Raw genomic sequence first — 13975 nt, 5'->3', positions numbered from 1 at the left:
AGCATGGGTTTTGGCATTCATGTATCTTCCAGGGTTCAATCTGAAATCTTGGCACACCAGATTTTTTTTGTGTATACTATCTATTTAAATTACTATATTATAACATCAGTATAGTTGATGTACCTATTTTTAAAGTTCCAAGCTATAGAACTTTTCTTCAGACACACATTAAAGGGATATGAAACCCATTTTTTTCTTCTTTTATGATTCAGATACAGCATGCACTTTTAAGCAACTTTCTAATTTACTCCTATTATCAATTTTTCTTCGTTCTCTTGCTATCTTTATTTGAAATAGCAAAAATGTAAGCTTAGGAGCCTGCCCATTTTGGTTCAGCACCCTGGGTAGCGCCACTAATTAGCAAGTGTTCTGTCGAGGACTCCAATTCCTCGAAAACTCCAATCTAACGTCACTTCCGGTGACTCTTCTATTTTAATATCTGTTTTGCCTTTGTCTTGGGGGTGCACAGACAATCCTCTGGTATACACCCCAAGTAAATCTTTGGGAATGAGGTTTACAAGGGGGCTTTGCCCCCCTTGAACCCCCCCTAGGCGGAGGCAAAATAGATAGTGAAGATAGGCAATTACAGTGCCCATCTGATTGGTTGTGAATCCTGTCACTCACTGGACACGGACCAATCAGATGTATGGAATCACCGGAAGTGACATACAGGATGGATTGAGGGCCCTATTCCCGTGGGAACTTACAATCTAGAAGGGTAGGAGGTTGAGAAACAGGAGGTGAGGACTGCAAGATTGAGAAAGATGTTAATACAGAGTTAGATGAGGAAAATGTTAGGTAAGTGAAATTAATTTATTATTGAGTTGGGTGGTAGGCTTCTTTAAAATAAAGATACGAGGACAAAGAAAAATTGATAATAGGAGTAAATTAGAAAGTTGCTTAAAATTTTATGCTCTATCTGAATCATGAAATAAAAAATTTGGATTTCGTATCCCTTTAACCAATTAGAGCAAATAGTAAATTAAAAAATGAAATTATCCTTGCTCATCTGAAGTCATCTTTTCTTTTATGTAATAGTGGTCAGATTTATTTTTTTTCATCATTCATTTGCCCTGGAAGTTGCATTCATTTTCTTCTTTTTTTTATTTTTTTTTGTTATCCATCCCATTATCATCTGCGTGTACTGTGGTAAATTGTAAACAGCCTTCGCTCCTTCAGTTCGGATAGGTCCTATACTCTGAACAGAAGCTCCTTTGCGCGAGACAGTATGCTGATTGAAGAACTCCTGGCACCTTCAAAGGATACGGTATGTGGATTTTACTTGTCTCTTTATAATTTTGTTACGAGTACTTTTAAATATAAAATGGCATTAATATACTTTTTTGAAAATAAGTATTAAAGGGATTTTAGAATTCCTCATAAATGTTTTTTTTTTAAATTTGCCATAGGACAAACACTGTGCAATGTAATTTTTACATTTTTGTATTGCCTGCTTTTCTTGTAATTTAAATCTGGAAACTGTGACTTTTGCATATTTGTCCCTAATTGGCTACAAAAAAGGTTTTAAGATAAACATACTCATGAGTCTTGTGAAGGGGTATAAAACAGGGGACATATTCACATCAGTGATATATGATGCGGTATACTTACTTATTTTTGTAACAATACTACTTTTAATAACTAGCACAACTAGAGACCCATCTTTCCTTGTCCTTGTGACACACTGCTACGATAGTGAGGCTTGTAGATTTTACTTTTGGTTTAAGTGCCATCATTTGATGTTTCTCCTGCAGAAATCAAAGTGTGGAATTAAGAATGCGCAAGCATGGTTGCAGGTGACTGGCACAAGTCATGTAATCATTAAAGGGACAGTATACTATAAAAATTGTTTTTCCCTTAATGTGTTTCCAATTACTTTTTTTTACCAGCTGCAGAGTATAAAATGTATGAGATTTGCTTTTTTAAGGCTTATTTGTGTATATGAATGAGCTGATTTTGTGTTTTGAAGCCACAACCTAATAAAATGGGTTGAGCTTGTAGGTATAATCAGATCTCATTACTTTATCACATTGTGTACATATTATATCTGTCCATAAACCAATCATCGATACTTGGAGAGAACAATGGAAAATTAACATTTTATTACCTTATCTCTTCTATAACCCACTGGGAGTGTAATTTCTTCTACTGGCTATGATTACACAGCTTGGCCTCAAGGCCAAAAACTTTTAGATTAGGTGGGGATACCACAGGCTAAATAAACTAATTCAAATGCCAATATAAGGTTGATGGAAATACTTGTAAACAATTTAATACACTCCAGCAGGTAAAGTAGATCATTGGGAACAAATTAAAGGGGAGAACATTTTTGAATAAACTGTCCCTTTAAATCATCTTAATGAAGTTTTTTTTATTTTTTTTCTCCAAACATAAATATATGGCAAAATGATTCTGATGGAATTTAATGTGCACTGCTGTTCATTTTAAATTTCACCTTTATGTCTATTTAACTGCCTGGAAATATTCTGAATTCATAGAAATCTCCAGGTAATGATATTTCTTTAAAGGACAATGTACACACATTTTTCATATAACTGCATGTAATAGATACTACTATAAAGAAGACTATGCACAGATACTGATCTAAAAATCATGTATAAAACCTTTTAAAAACTTACCTCAAAGCTCCCACTGTTGATGAGGTTAGGCAGGGACACACATTGAAAAGGGAAGGGAAAACAAGAGCAGATATCCCCCCCTCCTCCCCTTCCCTGCATATTAAAAGATAGATAACGTAAACAGGAGCCAGCAGGAGTCTGTAAACACATGTATACATCTGGCACTGTGGGGCTTGGTTAGGAGTCTGAAAATCAGCACAATGTTCTTAAAAAATAAGCAAAACTGTAGATTACTATAAAAACACTCCCAGATGGGCTGTATAAATGGATCATCTACAAAACATTTATGCAACGAAAAATCTAATGTACAATGTCCCTTTAACTTTCATTTTAACTCATGGAGCTAAATCACTTGTAAAGATAATTTAAACCTACTTTATAAAATAACATAGGAAGTAAATATTTGCTATTTGAAAAGCATTATTTATGTAGATCCCTTTTGTTTTCTTTTTCGTACACTTTAGAAAATGGTATAACCTTATTTTATCGGTGTCCTCTCTCTCCTCAATATATTCTGCTAAACAGAGCTGTAAATTGTGCAGTAAATGATAGTACACACATCAGTCATCCTACACATGTTGCTTATTTCATAAATAAGCCTCAGCTGTTCTCCCTAGGCTTCATGCCAAGGAGACTCAAACCAAAGTATTCTATGTAGTGCTTAATATATCCTTCCCTGGTTTCCAGTGTGCTCTAAATATATGTTATCACTTTAGTTTGTGATTTGTTAAAGGAGCTTAAAAGTGCCTTATAGAAATACTATTTAAAGGGAGAGAGTCTACTTGAAACTTTTTATTATTTAAATAGATAAATAATCCCTTTATCACCCATTCCCCAGTTTTGCATAACCAACACCATTATATTAATATTTTTTTACCTCCGTGATTACCTTGTATTTAATCCTCTGCAGTGCTTTTTACAAACATTTTAGCCAATTAGTGCTGGTTCATGCATGACTCCACAAGAGTGAGCACAATGGTATCTATATGGCACACATAAGCTAGCACTGCCTGGCTGTGAGAAGCTAAGACATTCACTGAGAAAAGAGGCGGCCTGCAGGGGCTTAGAAACAGGCAGAGGTTTAGAGGTTATAAAGCATATTTTTATAACATGTTGTTGGTTGTGAAAAGCTGGGGAATGGGTAGTAAAGATGTTCTCTATCCTTTAAAGGGACACTCAACCTTAACATTTTCTTTCATGATTCAGGTAGAGAATACAATTTTTAACAACATTACTTCTATTATCTAATTTGCTTCATTCTTTAGATACTCTTTGTTGAAGAAATAGTGATGTAAATGGGTGAGCCAATCACACAAGGCATCTGCAGCCACCAATCAGCAGATACTAAGCCTATCTATATAGCAAAGGATATCAATAGAATTAAAGGGACACTGAACCTAATTTTTATTCTTTTGTGATTCAGATAGAGCATGCAATTTTAAGCAACTTTCTAATTTACTCGTATTATCAATTTTTCTTCGTTCTCTTGCTATCTTTATTTGAAATAGAAGGCATCTAAGTTTTTTTTATTGGTTCAGGACTCTGGACAGCACTTTTTTATTGGTGGATTAATTTATCCACCAATCAGCAAGCACAACCCAGGTTGTTCACCAAAAATGGGCCGGCATCTAAACTTTCTTGCATTTCAAATAAAGATACCAAGAGAATAAAGAAAATTTGATAATAGGAGTAAATGGGAAAGTTGCTAAAAATGTCATGCTCTATCTGAATCACGAAAGAAAAAATTTGGGTTCAGTGTCCCTTTAAGCAAATTAGATAAAAGAGGTAAATTAGAAAGTTCTTAAAAATTGCATGTTCTTTCTAAATCATGGGGGGGGGGGGGGATATGGGTTTCGTTTCATGTCCCTTTAAACAATAAAAAAAATCAAGCAGATTGAAAGTGATGCAGCATAACTGTAAAAAAGCTGTCAAGCCCCCAAAATTGTCTAGATTGAACCACACTGGTTCGCAAATATTTTTGTTTAATATTTGTTAATTATCAAATTTTGTAAAAACTAATAGTAATAATATTACTTTGGCACAGCCCCTGGTCTTGTCAATAGATGTTGTGCTAAAATGTATATTCCGCATGTTTACACCAGAATTAATGACTTGATATTTTGCTATTTACACGTAAGCTGAATATTGCAAATGAGCAGTTTTGTTTGTGAGATCAAAGTTTGCTCTGTTTTCATAAACCATCTGCTTTACTTCAGCTTCTTTATGAGATATCTATTGGTGACAACTGTCAGGTAGATAAATAATATATACACAAATGAATGTTGAGAGAGTCTGTTGGCAGGAATACATTTATCAGTGCACCTGGTCTAACAGGTAATTGTGATCCACTTAACTAGTATTAAATGTATTACCTGACACAGTATTTGGAACAAGAAAGTTTCCATTATTTAGATGTTATCAACAAAGCGCTTAGCTTTGTGGAAAATCAGTTCATTTTTAATTTTTTTTTTTTTTTGCAAATTAACCTTATTTATTTAGTTTTTACTTGGTTCGTTTTGAAAAGTCAACTTAAAAATGAAAGAACTCATTAATTGTTTAATAAAAGGGACACTCAAGTCAAAAATAAACTTTCACGAATCAGAGCAGCAATTTTAAACAACTTTCTAATTTACTTTCATTTACAAAATGTGCTCAGTCTGTTTATATTTACACTTTTTTAGTCACCAGCTTTTACTGAGCATGTGCAAGAATTTACAGAATATACCTATGTGCATTTGTGATTGGCTGATGACTGTCACGTGATACAGGGGGAGTGGATATAGACATATAACTTTAAAATTTGTCAGAAAAAAAATCTACTCATTTGAAGTTTAGACTAAGTGGTATTACATTTTTTTTTAGCATGTATTTTCTGATTGTAAAAATCTACTGTATTTACTGGTCCTTTAAGCATTTAAAAAGTAATGAAATGTATAATCATTATTTTGCCTGAGTTCCCTGTATTATATTTATTTATTAGTATTTCAATTTTCAGTAGAGGTTGCAGTTTCAAGGGCAAAATCAAGTTTTCAAATGACAAAATAAAGATAAATTAGCTATTTGTAAACCATTCAATAAACCCCAGCAGTTAAAATAGACCACTGGGAGAACATTTTAAAGTACAATGTCCCTTTAATACAGGGTTTGACGTACAATGTCCCTTTAATGCAGGGTTTGACAAAAGTGTTCAAAATCGAGGAGGCTGTCAAAATATTTAGGAACAAAAAATGTTTGGCATCCATGAGTATAACTCATCAAGGTCCCTTCCAAAACCTGGGTCCCTAAAACAGCCACACAATGCAAACTCTCTATCCAACAAAGAAACTGGGAACAAGTGAAGGGGGCACAGGCTTATGTAATCACCCTAGACATATACAAAACACACATTGTGTGGCTGTTTTAGGGACCCAGGTTTTGGAAGGGGCCTTGACGTGGTACCTGGGCTTGTCCCATTTGGCCAAATGCGGTAACTAACCCTTCCATTTTTGCTTTTAATCTTAGCTGAGAGCTTGTAAGTGCGTGCTGAACTTTCTCTGTGTGTTCCCTGTCTCGGGTTAACTGCCTGTGACTCTGGAGACAGCACAGCTTCCTGTGAGTGCCAGTGAGCACCCAGGGCTGAGCATGTTGCAGGGTCATGGGATGTGTACCCAGTCCAGTCTGAGAGTGTAGTCCCCTTCCGTGTTTTGTGTGTGTGCACATATATATATGTGTGTGTGTATATATGTATGTATATATATATGTATATATATATATATATATATATATATATATATATGTAAGCAGTGTTTATGCAGTATGTGTGTATACAGTATGTATGTAGTGTGTGTGTATGTAAGCAGTGTGTATGTATGTAAGCGGTGTGTATGCAGTATGTGTGTATATACAGTATGTATGTAGTGTGTGTGTATGTAAGCAGTGTGTATGTATGCGGTATGCATGTAGTGTGTGTGTGTATGTGTATAAGCAGTGTGTATGCAGTATATATTTAGTGTGTATATGTAAGCAGTGTGTATGCAGTATGTATGTATGCATGAAGGCCTGTTTAAAGGAAATAAGTGGTTTGCGTTTGTGTTTAAAAATGCACACTTTATCACTATTGCTAAGAGTACCTGCCAAGTAATGTCTAGATTATTCTAGGAACGAGTACAGTTTACATTACTTGCCTTAACTAGAAAGTGTTTGTTTTACTGCTAATACAAAAAAATGACATTAATCTTTGCATTGCAAAAAGAGCTGTACACAAAACAAACCATTTATGTTAGCATTATGTGAAGTGTTTTGCATTCCAGGAATACATCTCTTGAGTGTTGTTTATCTTGTTTTCTTTGCTGTAGTAAATTAGCAACATTTACAATGAGCCGTGTACATAACAAATAATCACTGTGTGGCATGTTGGAGTTTTAGGGTTTTGAATTCCATGCAATGCCTCCCTGCCTCTATAGGAGTAGAGGAAATTATTATTTTTTACATTTAAATTACAGGAAAATCAGCAAAATAAATAATAAAATTGAATTACAATCCCCCCTCCCCCCGTGCATAATTAAACATTATTCTTGAGGTTAAAGGTCTACACAAAATTGTTATTGTTTAAAAAGATAGATAACGCTGTCACTACCCATTCCCCAGCTTTGCACAACCAACGTTGTTAGATTAATATACTTTATAACATTTAAACCTTTTAAATTTCTGCCTGTTTCAAAGGCTGTTATCACATGCTTTTCACAACAGGAGACTGCTCGTTCATGTGGGCCATATAGAAAACATTGTTGTGCTAACATTATTTAAGAGTTAGCACAACACAGTACAAAATGCAAATCAATAGATTTTAAATAGTCACAGTTGTGTGATCAGGGGGCTGTCAGAGGATGCTTGGATACAAGGTAATTACAGAGGTAAAAAGTATATTAATATAAATATTGGTGATTTAAAACTGGGAAATGGGTAATAAAGGAATTCTCTATATTTTAAAACAATAACAATTCTATTGTAGACTGTCCCTTTAATGCTTCTTTTTAGACTTGAATCTATAGTTGGTTTCTGTAATCTAATTAAAAGAGACATAAAACCCCACATATTTATTTCATGATTCAGACAGAATATACAGTTTTAAACATCTTTCCAATTTACTTCTATTATAAGATTTGCTTCATTCTCTTGGTATAGCTTATTGAAGAAGCAGCAATGCATTGCTGGGAGTTTACTGAACTCATCGGGTGAGCCAATAACAAGAGGCTTAAACGTACAGCTACCAGTCAGCGTCTGTTTACCAATAATGCATTTCTGCTCCTGAGCCTACTTAGGTATGATTTTCAACAAAGAATACCAAGAGAATGACATAAACTAGATAATAGAAGTAAATTGGAAAGTTGTTTAAAATTGTATGTTCTATCTGAATTATGAAAGGAAATTTCTGGATTGTATGTCCCTTTAAGGAACATTAAAGTAGAAAAAGAAAATGCTTTTATGTGTTATATGCAAGTAATAGTGCAATAAAAATGATCTACGTGTTGAGCCACTTTTAAATATTTAGTTAAAGCGGCAATGCACTACTGGGAGCCACCTAAAACCTGGTAAACCAATGACAAAAGGCATATGTGTGTAACCACCAATCACCAGCTAGCTCTCAGTAGTGCATTGCTGCTCCTAAGCATACCTAGGTATGCTTTTCAACAAAGGATACAAAGTAAATTTGATAACTGAAGTAAATTTAAAATTGCATGGTCCATGTCGGTTTAATTCTCTTGAATAACTTTTTACACTATCTAAGTCTATGTTTAAATGTAGAGCATGAAAAAAACAATTATGGGAACGTATATGAAGGTCTGTATACTTTAAATTTTGACCTTTTGTATTTTAAACCATAAGAGATCTTGTTCCTAGTAATGCTATTACTAAACTAAGAAATAAGTAAATATACATCTATCTTTCTGGGACATTGGCATTTCCAGGTCACACAAAGCTACATACTTTTCTTAATACAGGTTTTGCGTTCTCATTGGAAAATACTTATCTCAATGAGATCAGCTGGCTTGTTTCAAGCAGTACATTGTATTTCGTTCTAATGCACCTTTGAGTAGATGTTAGTAAATGGAGAAATGCTTGCAGGTTAGACGCATTACTTCCTTTAAAAGCGCTATTATAGTGGAAAACATGACATGCTCTCATTCCACTCAGCAAATCTGTGTTTAACCCCCAATTTGCTAAGCAGATAGGTAAAGTATCGCCCGGGAGACGCAGAGAACTGCTAGTCCCAAGCAGAAGTTGTTGCTGAGCAAATAATTTCTTTTTAATGAAATTCCCTGAAGACAGACACTGGGAGGGTCAGAATGATTTTTCCCCATCTGATCTGGCGAATGATAGATAATAGGGCCCTTAGCGGCTTGGGTTGTAAATAAAAGTTAAGTTATAGGACCTGCTAGGGGGAACACAACTGCACCATTGGTCATCCTGGCAGTGATTATCTAAATAAAGTCCAATTTATGAATCCCTGTTAATTACTGTTCCTTTTTTAAAGGGACATTATAGTGGACATTTAATATCAAGTAAAACATTTGACATTGTTGCCAACATTCGAAAATTTCTTCCAGAAACGCTTTGCAGCAGAGCCACTCCCATTTATGGTTTGCATAGCTCCACCTACTCAGACCGCAAAAACAACCTCATTAAATACTAGTAGTATAATTTAGCTATACTGACTTCTTAAAGTGATAGTAGAGTCATACAGCATGTAATTTTTTTTTAAATTCACTACTATTGAGATGCTATTCTTCATCAACCCTTGTCTCCTACACTCCCTGTTATTAAAGGTACAGTCTACTCCAGAATTTGTATTGTTTAAAAAAGATAGATAATCCCTTTATTACCCATTCCCCAGCTTTGCATAACCAACACTGTTATATTAATATACTTTTTACCTCTGTGATTACCTTGTATCTAAGCCTCTGAAGACTGCGCCCTTATTTCAGTTCTTTTGACAGACTTGTATTTTATCCAATCAGTGCCCTCTCATAAGTAACTCCATGGGAGTGAGCACAATGTTATCTATATAGCACACATGAAGTAACGCCCTCTATCTGTGAAAAACTGTCAAATGCATTCAGATAAAAGGCGGCCTTCAAGGCCTTCCGAAATTAGCATATGAGCCTACCTAGGTTTAGCTTTCAACTAAGAATACAAATAGAACAATGCAAATTTGATGATAAAAGTAAATTGGAAAGTTGTTTAAAATGATGTCCCCTATCTAAATCATGAAAGTTTAAATTTGACTAGACAGTCATTTTAATAGACAGGGAGCCAAAAAACTGTCCTGGAAAAACAGGACAGTTGGCAACTATGCATTTAATTAAGGAATATATAAAATTTGCTTCTTCCACTCTTAGTTCAATGCAATTTAAATACTGTTAAAACATATATTTTCCAGTTAGATCTTTTGAAATGAAGTATTTACAAAACATACTTCCTACTATCCCTTTAATTATGCTGCGGGTAAACAAAACCGGGTCTATATATTTAGTTTTGTTTAGGAAATATCTTCATGCTGAGAAGCGATTGCAGTTGAAACTGGTATAACTGGCAGTATATGACAATGTCATTGAAGAGACATGAAAGTCATTTTTATACGTGTATTGTATAACCTCATTTAAGCACTTGATTGCGAAAAGAAATGTTTTAAAAGCACTTCACTGCCATTTTGTTCCATTGTTTTGCAGTCAGGTATATACCGCTTGAAATTCTCTTGAGTATGTTTATTTTTATTTTTTTTATTAAGTTGATGAGAGACCACGATCCATAGCATTGCAGGATTTACGTCCCTGCTCACCGGAAGTAGGCAAAAAATAATGTCTAACAATTCCAGAAGTTTGATTTTTTTTTTTTCTACCCAACATTCCATCCACTTGCCTCCAGTTATTGTTTTGCCTCCATAAGGAAAAGCTGAAGTTTGAAGTACAACTTCTGTTGTGAAGCTTAAAGCGATAGTAAACGTGAGGGATATGCAACAAGTATTTTAAATCTTTTTCGCTTAAATATAATAAATATGTAAACATTTTTTATTATTATTTCTTTGTTTTAATAAAAAAAACTTTATTTCGTATACTTTTGTACAGTGATAAGGCTGCCCTGTAGCGCACATCCCAAAATAGGAAGAGCTTCTCAGCCTACTTGCGTTGCGTGCATTTGCGGCGGTCTAGTGAAATGTTATATCCTTAGTGCAGGAGCGCAGTGTATTAGGCCCATCAAGTTTACTCATATTACATGTTCCTGTTTTCTTAAGATAGACTTGTGTTGTGTATGTCCCAGGCATTTTTTAATTATTTTATGGTCCCCGTGTTTACCACCTCAATTGGACGTTTATTCCATGAATCTACCACCCTTTCTGTAACAAAACATGCTTCCTCACATTTTTCCTGAATCTGCTACCCTCTAATTTAAGACTGTGACATATTTTTTTATTTTTTTTTTGTGGAGAATGCTTTCAGCTTCCACTTTATTAAGTCCCTTCATATATTTGAAGGTTTCTATCACATCACCTCTTTACCTTCTCTCCTCTAAACTATACATATTTAGATCATAGAGTCTTTCTTTCTATGTTTTTATATTTTAAACCATGTGCCGTTTTAGTAGCCCTCTTTTGGAGAGTTTTGAGTCTGTTTATATCCTTAATAAATATGGATATGGTCTCCAGAACTGTACACAGTATTCCAGATGAGGCCTATCTAATGATCTGTAAAGTGGCATAAGAACCTTACTATTTCTGCTACTAATACCTCTCCCAATGCAACCAAGTATTTGACTTGTCTTACTAACTGTACTGTTGTATTGTGTACCTATGTGCATAATTTTGCTCTTGGTAATATTTCATTTTAGATTCCATTTAGTTGCTCAGTCCTCCAGTTTTTTAATGTCACTGCTCATTTGATCCACGCCTCCTGGAACATCAACTCTGTATCATCAGCAAACAAGGAAACCTTCCCCTGTTTCCCACTTCCAATGTTACTAATGAACATGTTAAACAAAACAGACCCAAGAACTGACCCTTGGGAAATACCACTTGTAAAGACCCCTCATTTGAATGTACTTTATTATTTGGAACCCTCTGAATTCTATCTTTAAGCCAGCATTCTACCCACATAACAATCTTAGCATCTACTCCAAGGCAATACATTTTGTGGATAAGTGTGTTGTGTGGGACAGTGTCAAATTATTTGCTAAAGTCTAGATATGCAACATTTACGGCTCCTCCCTGGTCTATTAATTTAGTTACATGGTCAAAGAAATATCTTAGATTAGTCTGACATGATCTTCCAGTAGTGAAACCATGCTGCCCTTTGTCTTCTAAGTGGTTTGTCTGAAGGTAAGACACACGTCTTTCCTTTAAAAGAGTTTCTATTAATTTCCCTGCATTTGAGGTCGACTGAATGGTCTGTAGTTAGCAGAATCTTCCCTACTACCTTTTTTTTGAAGAGGGAATACATTAGCAATTTTCCAGACCTCTGGAACAACTCAGTGACTGATTAAATAAGGAGATTTGCTTACGTTACAGTATAATGCTAAGTAAAATAAGCTGATTTCTCACCATGCCGGTACATTTTTGAGAATCGAGAAAACAATAGAAAATTAACATTTTGGTACCTCTCTGTCCCACCGCCACAGTGAGAGTATTATTTCTTCTAAACCTTCTTGTTAACATAGCTTTTCTATAAACAGTACTTAAAGGGACATGAAACCCAAAAACAAAATTCTTTTGTGATTCAGACAGAGCATACAATTTCAAAAAAATTTTTTTCAGTTAACTTCTTTACCCACCAATAAGCAAGCATAACCCAGGTTCTCAACCAAAAATGGGCCGGCTCCTATGCATCACATTCCTGCTTTTTAAATAAATATAGCAAGAGAACGAAAAAAAATTGATAATAGGAGTCAATTTGAAAGTTGCTTAAAATTGCATGCTCTATCTGAATCATAAAAGAAAAAATTTGGGTTTAGTGTCCCTTTAATACACTACAGCAGGTAAAATAGATTGCTGTGAACACATTAAAGAGACATGAAACCCCAAATTTCTTTTTCATGATTTAGATAGAACTTACAGTTTTAAACAACTTTCCAATTTACTTCTATTATCAAATTTGCTTCATTCTCTTGTTACCCTTTGCTGAAGCAGCAGCAATGCACTACTGGAAGCTAGCTGAACACATCTAGTGAGCCAATCACAAGAGACAAATGTGTGCATGAACCAATCACCAGCTAGCTCCTGGTAGTGTAGAATATGCGCATATTCTTTTACAACAATGTATACCAATAGAACAAATCACATTTGAAAATTGAAGTCAATTTAAAAAGTGTCTTAAAATGACAATGATCTGTCTGAATCATGCAAGTTTATTTTTGACTTTCCTATCTATTTAAAGGGGATGCAAAACAATTCACAGCACATTGCCCCTTTAAGCTAATCACTTTGGATTGTGTATTTATATAGTTTGGATTTCAGAATATTTATATATTTGTGTCTGTAAAATGGGACAGCTTGGAGAGGGGATAGGACCAAGTGCTAGATTTATCACAGCTGAGGCGTACAGGGGCACAAATACGCGCCCCTGTACGCCTCAGCTCGCCTGTGGCGGGGCGAAATTACCTGCAGGTAATTAACATTGCACATGAGCGCAATTTTGCGCTCGCATGCAATACCGCCCCCTGCCCGCGCACAGCCAATCACGCGCGAGCAGGAGCTGTCAATCTCCTCGGTCGGACTTGACCAAGGAGATTGAATTTCGCCACCTTAGAGGTGGCGAAGAGCTTAGGGAAGCAGCGGTCTGGTGAACGCTGCTTGATAAATCACGGCGAGCAAGTTCTTGTGAGAACTTGCCGCCATAGGGGCTTGATAAATCGAGCCCCAAAGTGTAAACAACAATATCATATCATTTAGACCAGTTTCTCAACCGCGGTCCTCAAGTCTCCTTGAACAGGTCAGATTTTTATTATAGCTTAACTACAGCACAGGTGAAATAATCAGCTGATGTATGAGAGCAGGATAGTAACCATGGTTACTTATCAGCTGATTATTTGTATTTTTTAAAGGAATAGTCTAGTCAAAATTAAACTTTCATGATTCAGATAGAGCACGCAATCTTAATCAACTTTCTACTTTTACTCCTATTATCAATTTCTCTTCTTTTTCTTTATTTGAAAAGCAAGAATGTAAGATTAGGAACCAGCCCATTTTTGGTTCAGCACCTGGGTAGCGCTTGCTGATTGCTGGCTACATTTAGACACCAATCAGCAAGCGCTACCCAGGTGTTGAACCAAAAATAGGCCGGCTCTTAATCTTACATTCTTGCTTT

At 35.2% G+C, this 13975-nt stretch overlaps 1 protein-coding gene across 5 annotated transcripts in view; it reads left to right on the top strand.

Moving 5' to 3' along the window:
• ANK3 (ankyrin 3) overlaps positions 1–13975 on the top strand; it is a 1320989-nt gene that overhangs the window by 1131562 nt on the left and 175452 nt on the right. For all 5 annotated transcript variants that reach the window (XM_053692249.1, XM_053692250.1, XM_053692246.1 and 2 more), the window contains one exon: positions 1165–1267. In XM_053692249.1, the coding sequence (XP_053548224.1) occupies positions 1165–1267 (103 nt within the window). The remainder of the gene's footprint in view (positions 1–1164; positions 1268–13975) is intronic.

The sequence above is a fragment of the Bombina bombina genome, chromosome 9 (genome assembly GCF_027579735.1).
Source record: "Bombina bombina isolate aBomBom1 chromosome 9, aBomBom1.pri, whole genome shotgun sequence".
Classification (NCBI taxonomy): domain Eukaryota; kingdom Metazoa; phylum Chordata; class Amphibia; order Anura; family Bombinatoridae; genus Bombina; species Bombina bombina.
Note: the sequence above shows the minus strand (reverse complement) of the source record. Positions and strands in the feature narration are given on the sequence as shown.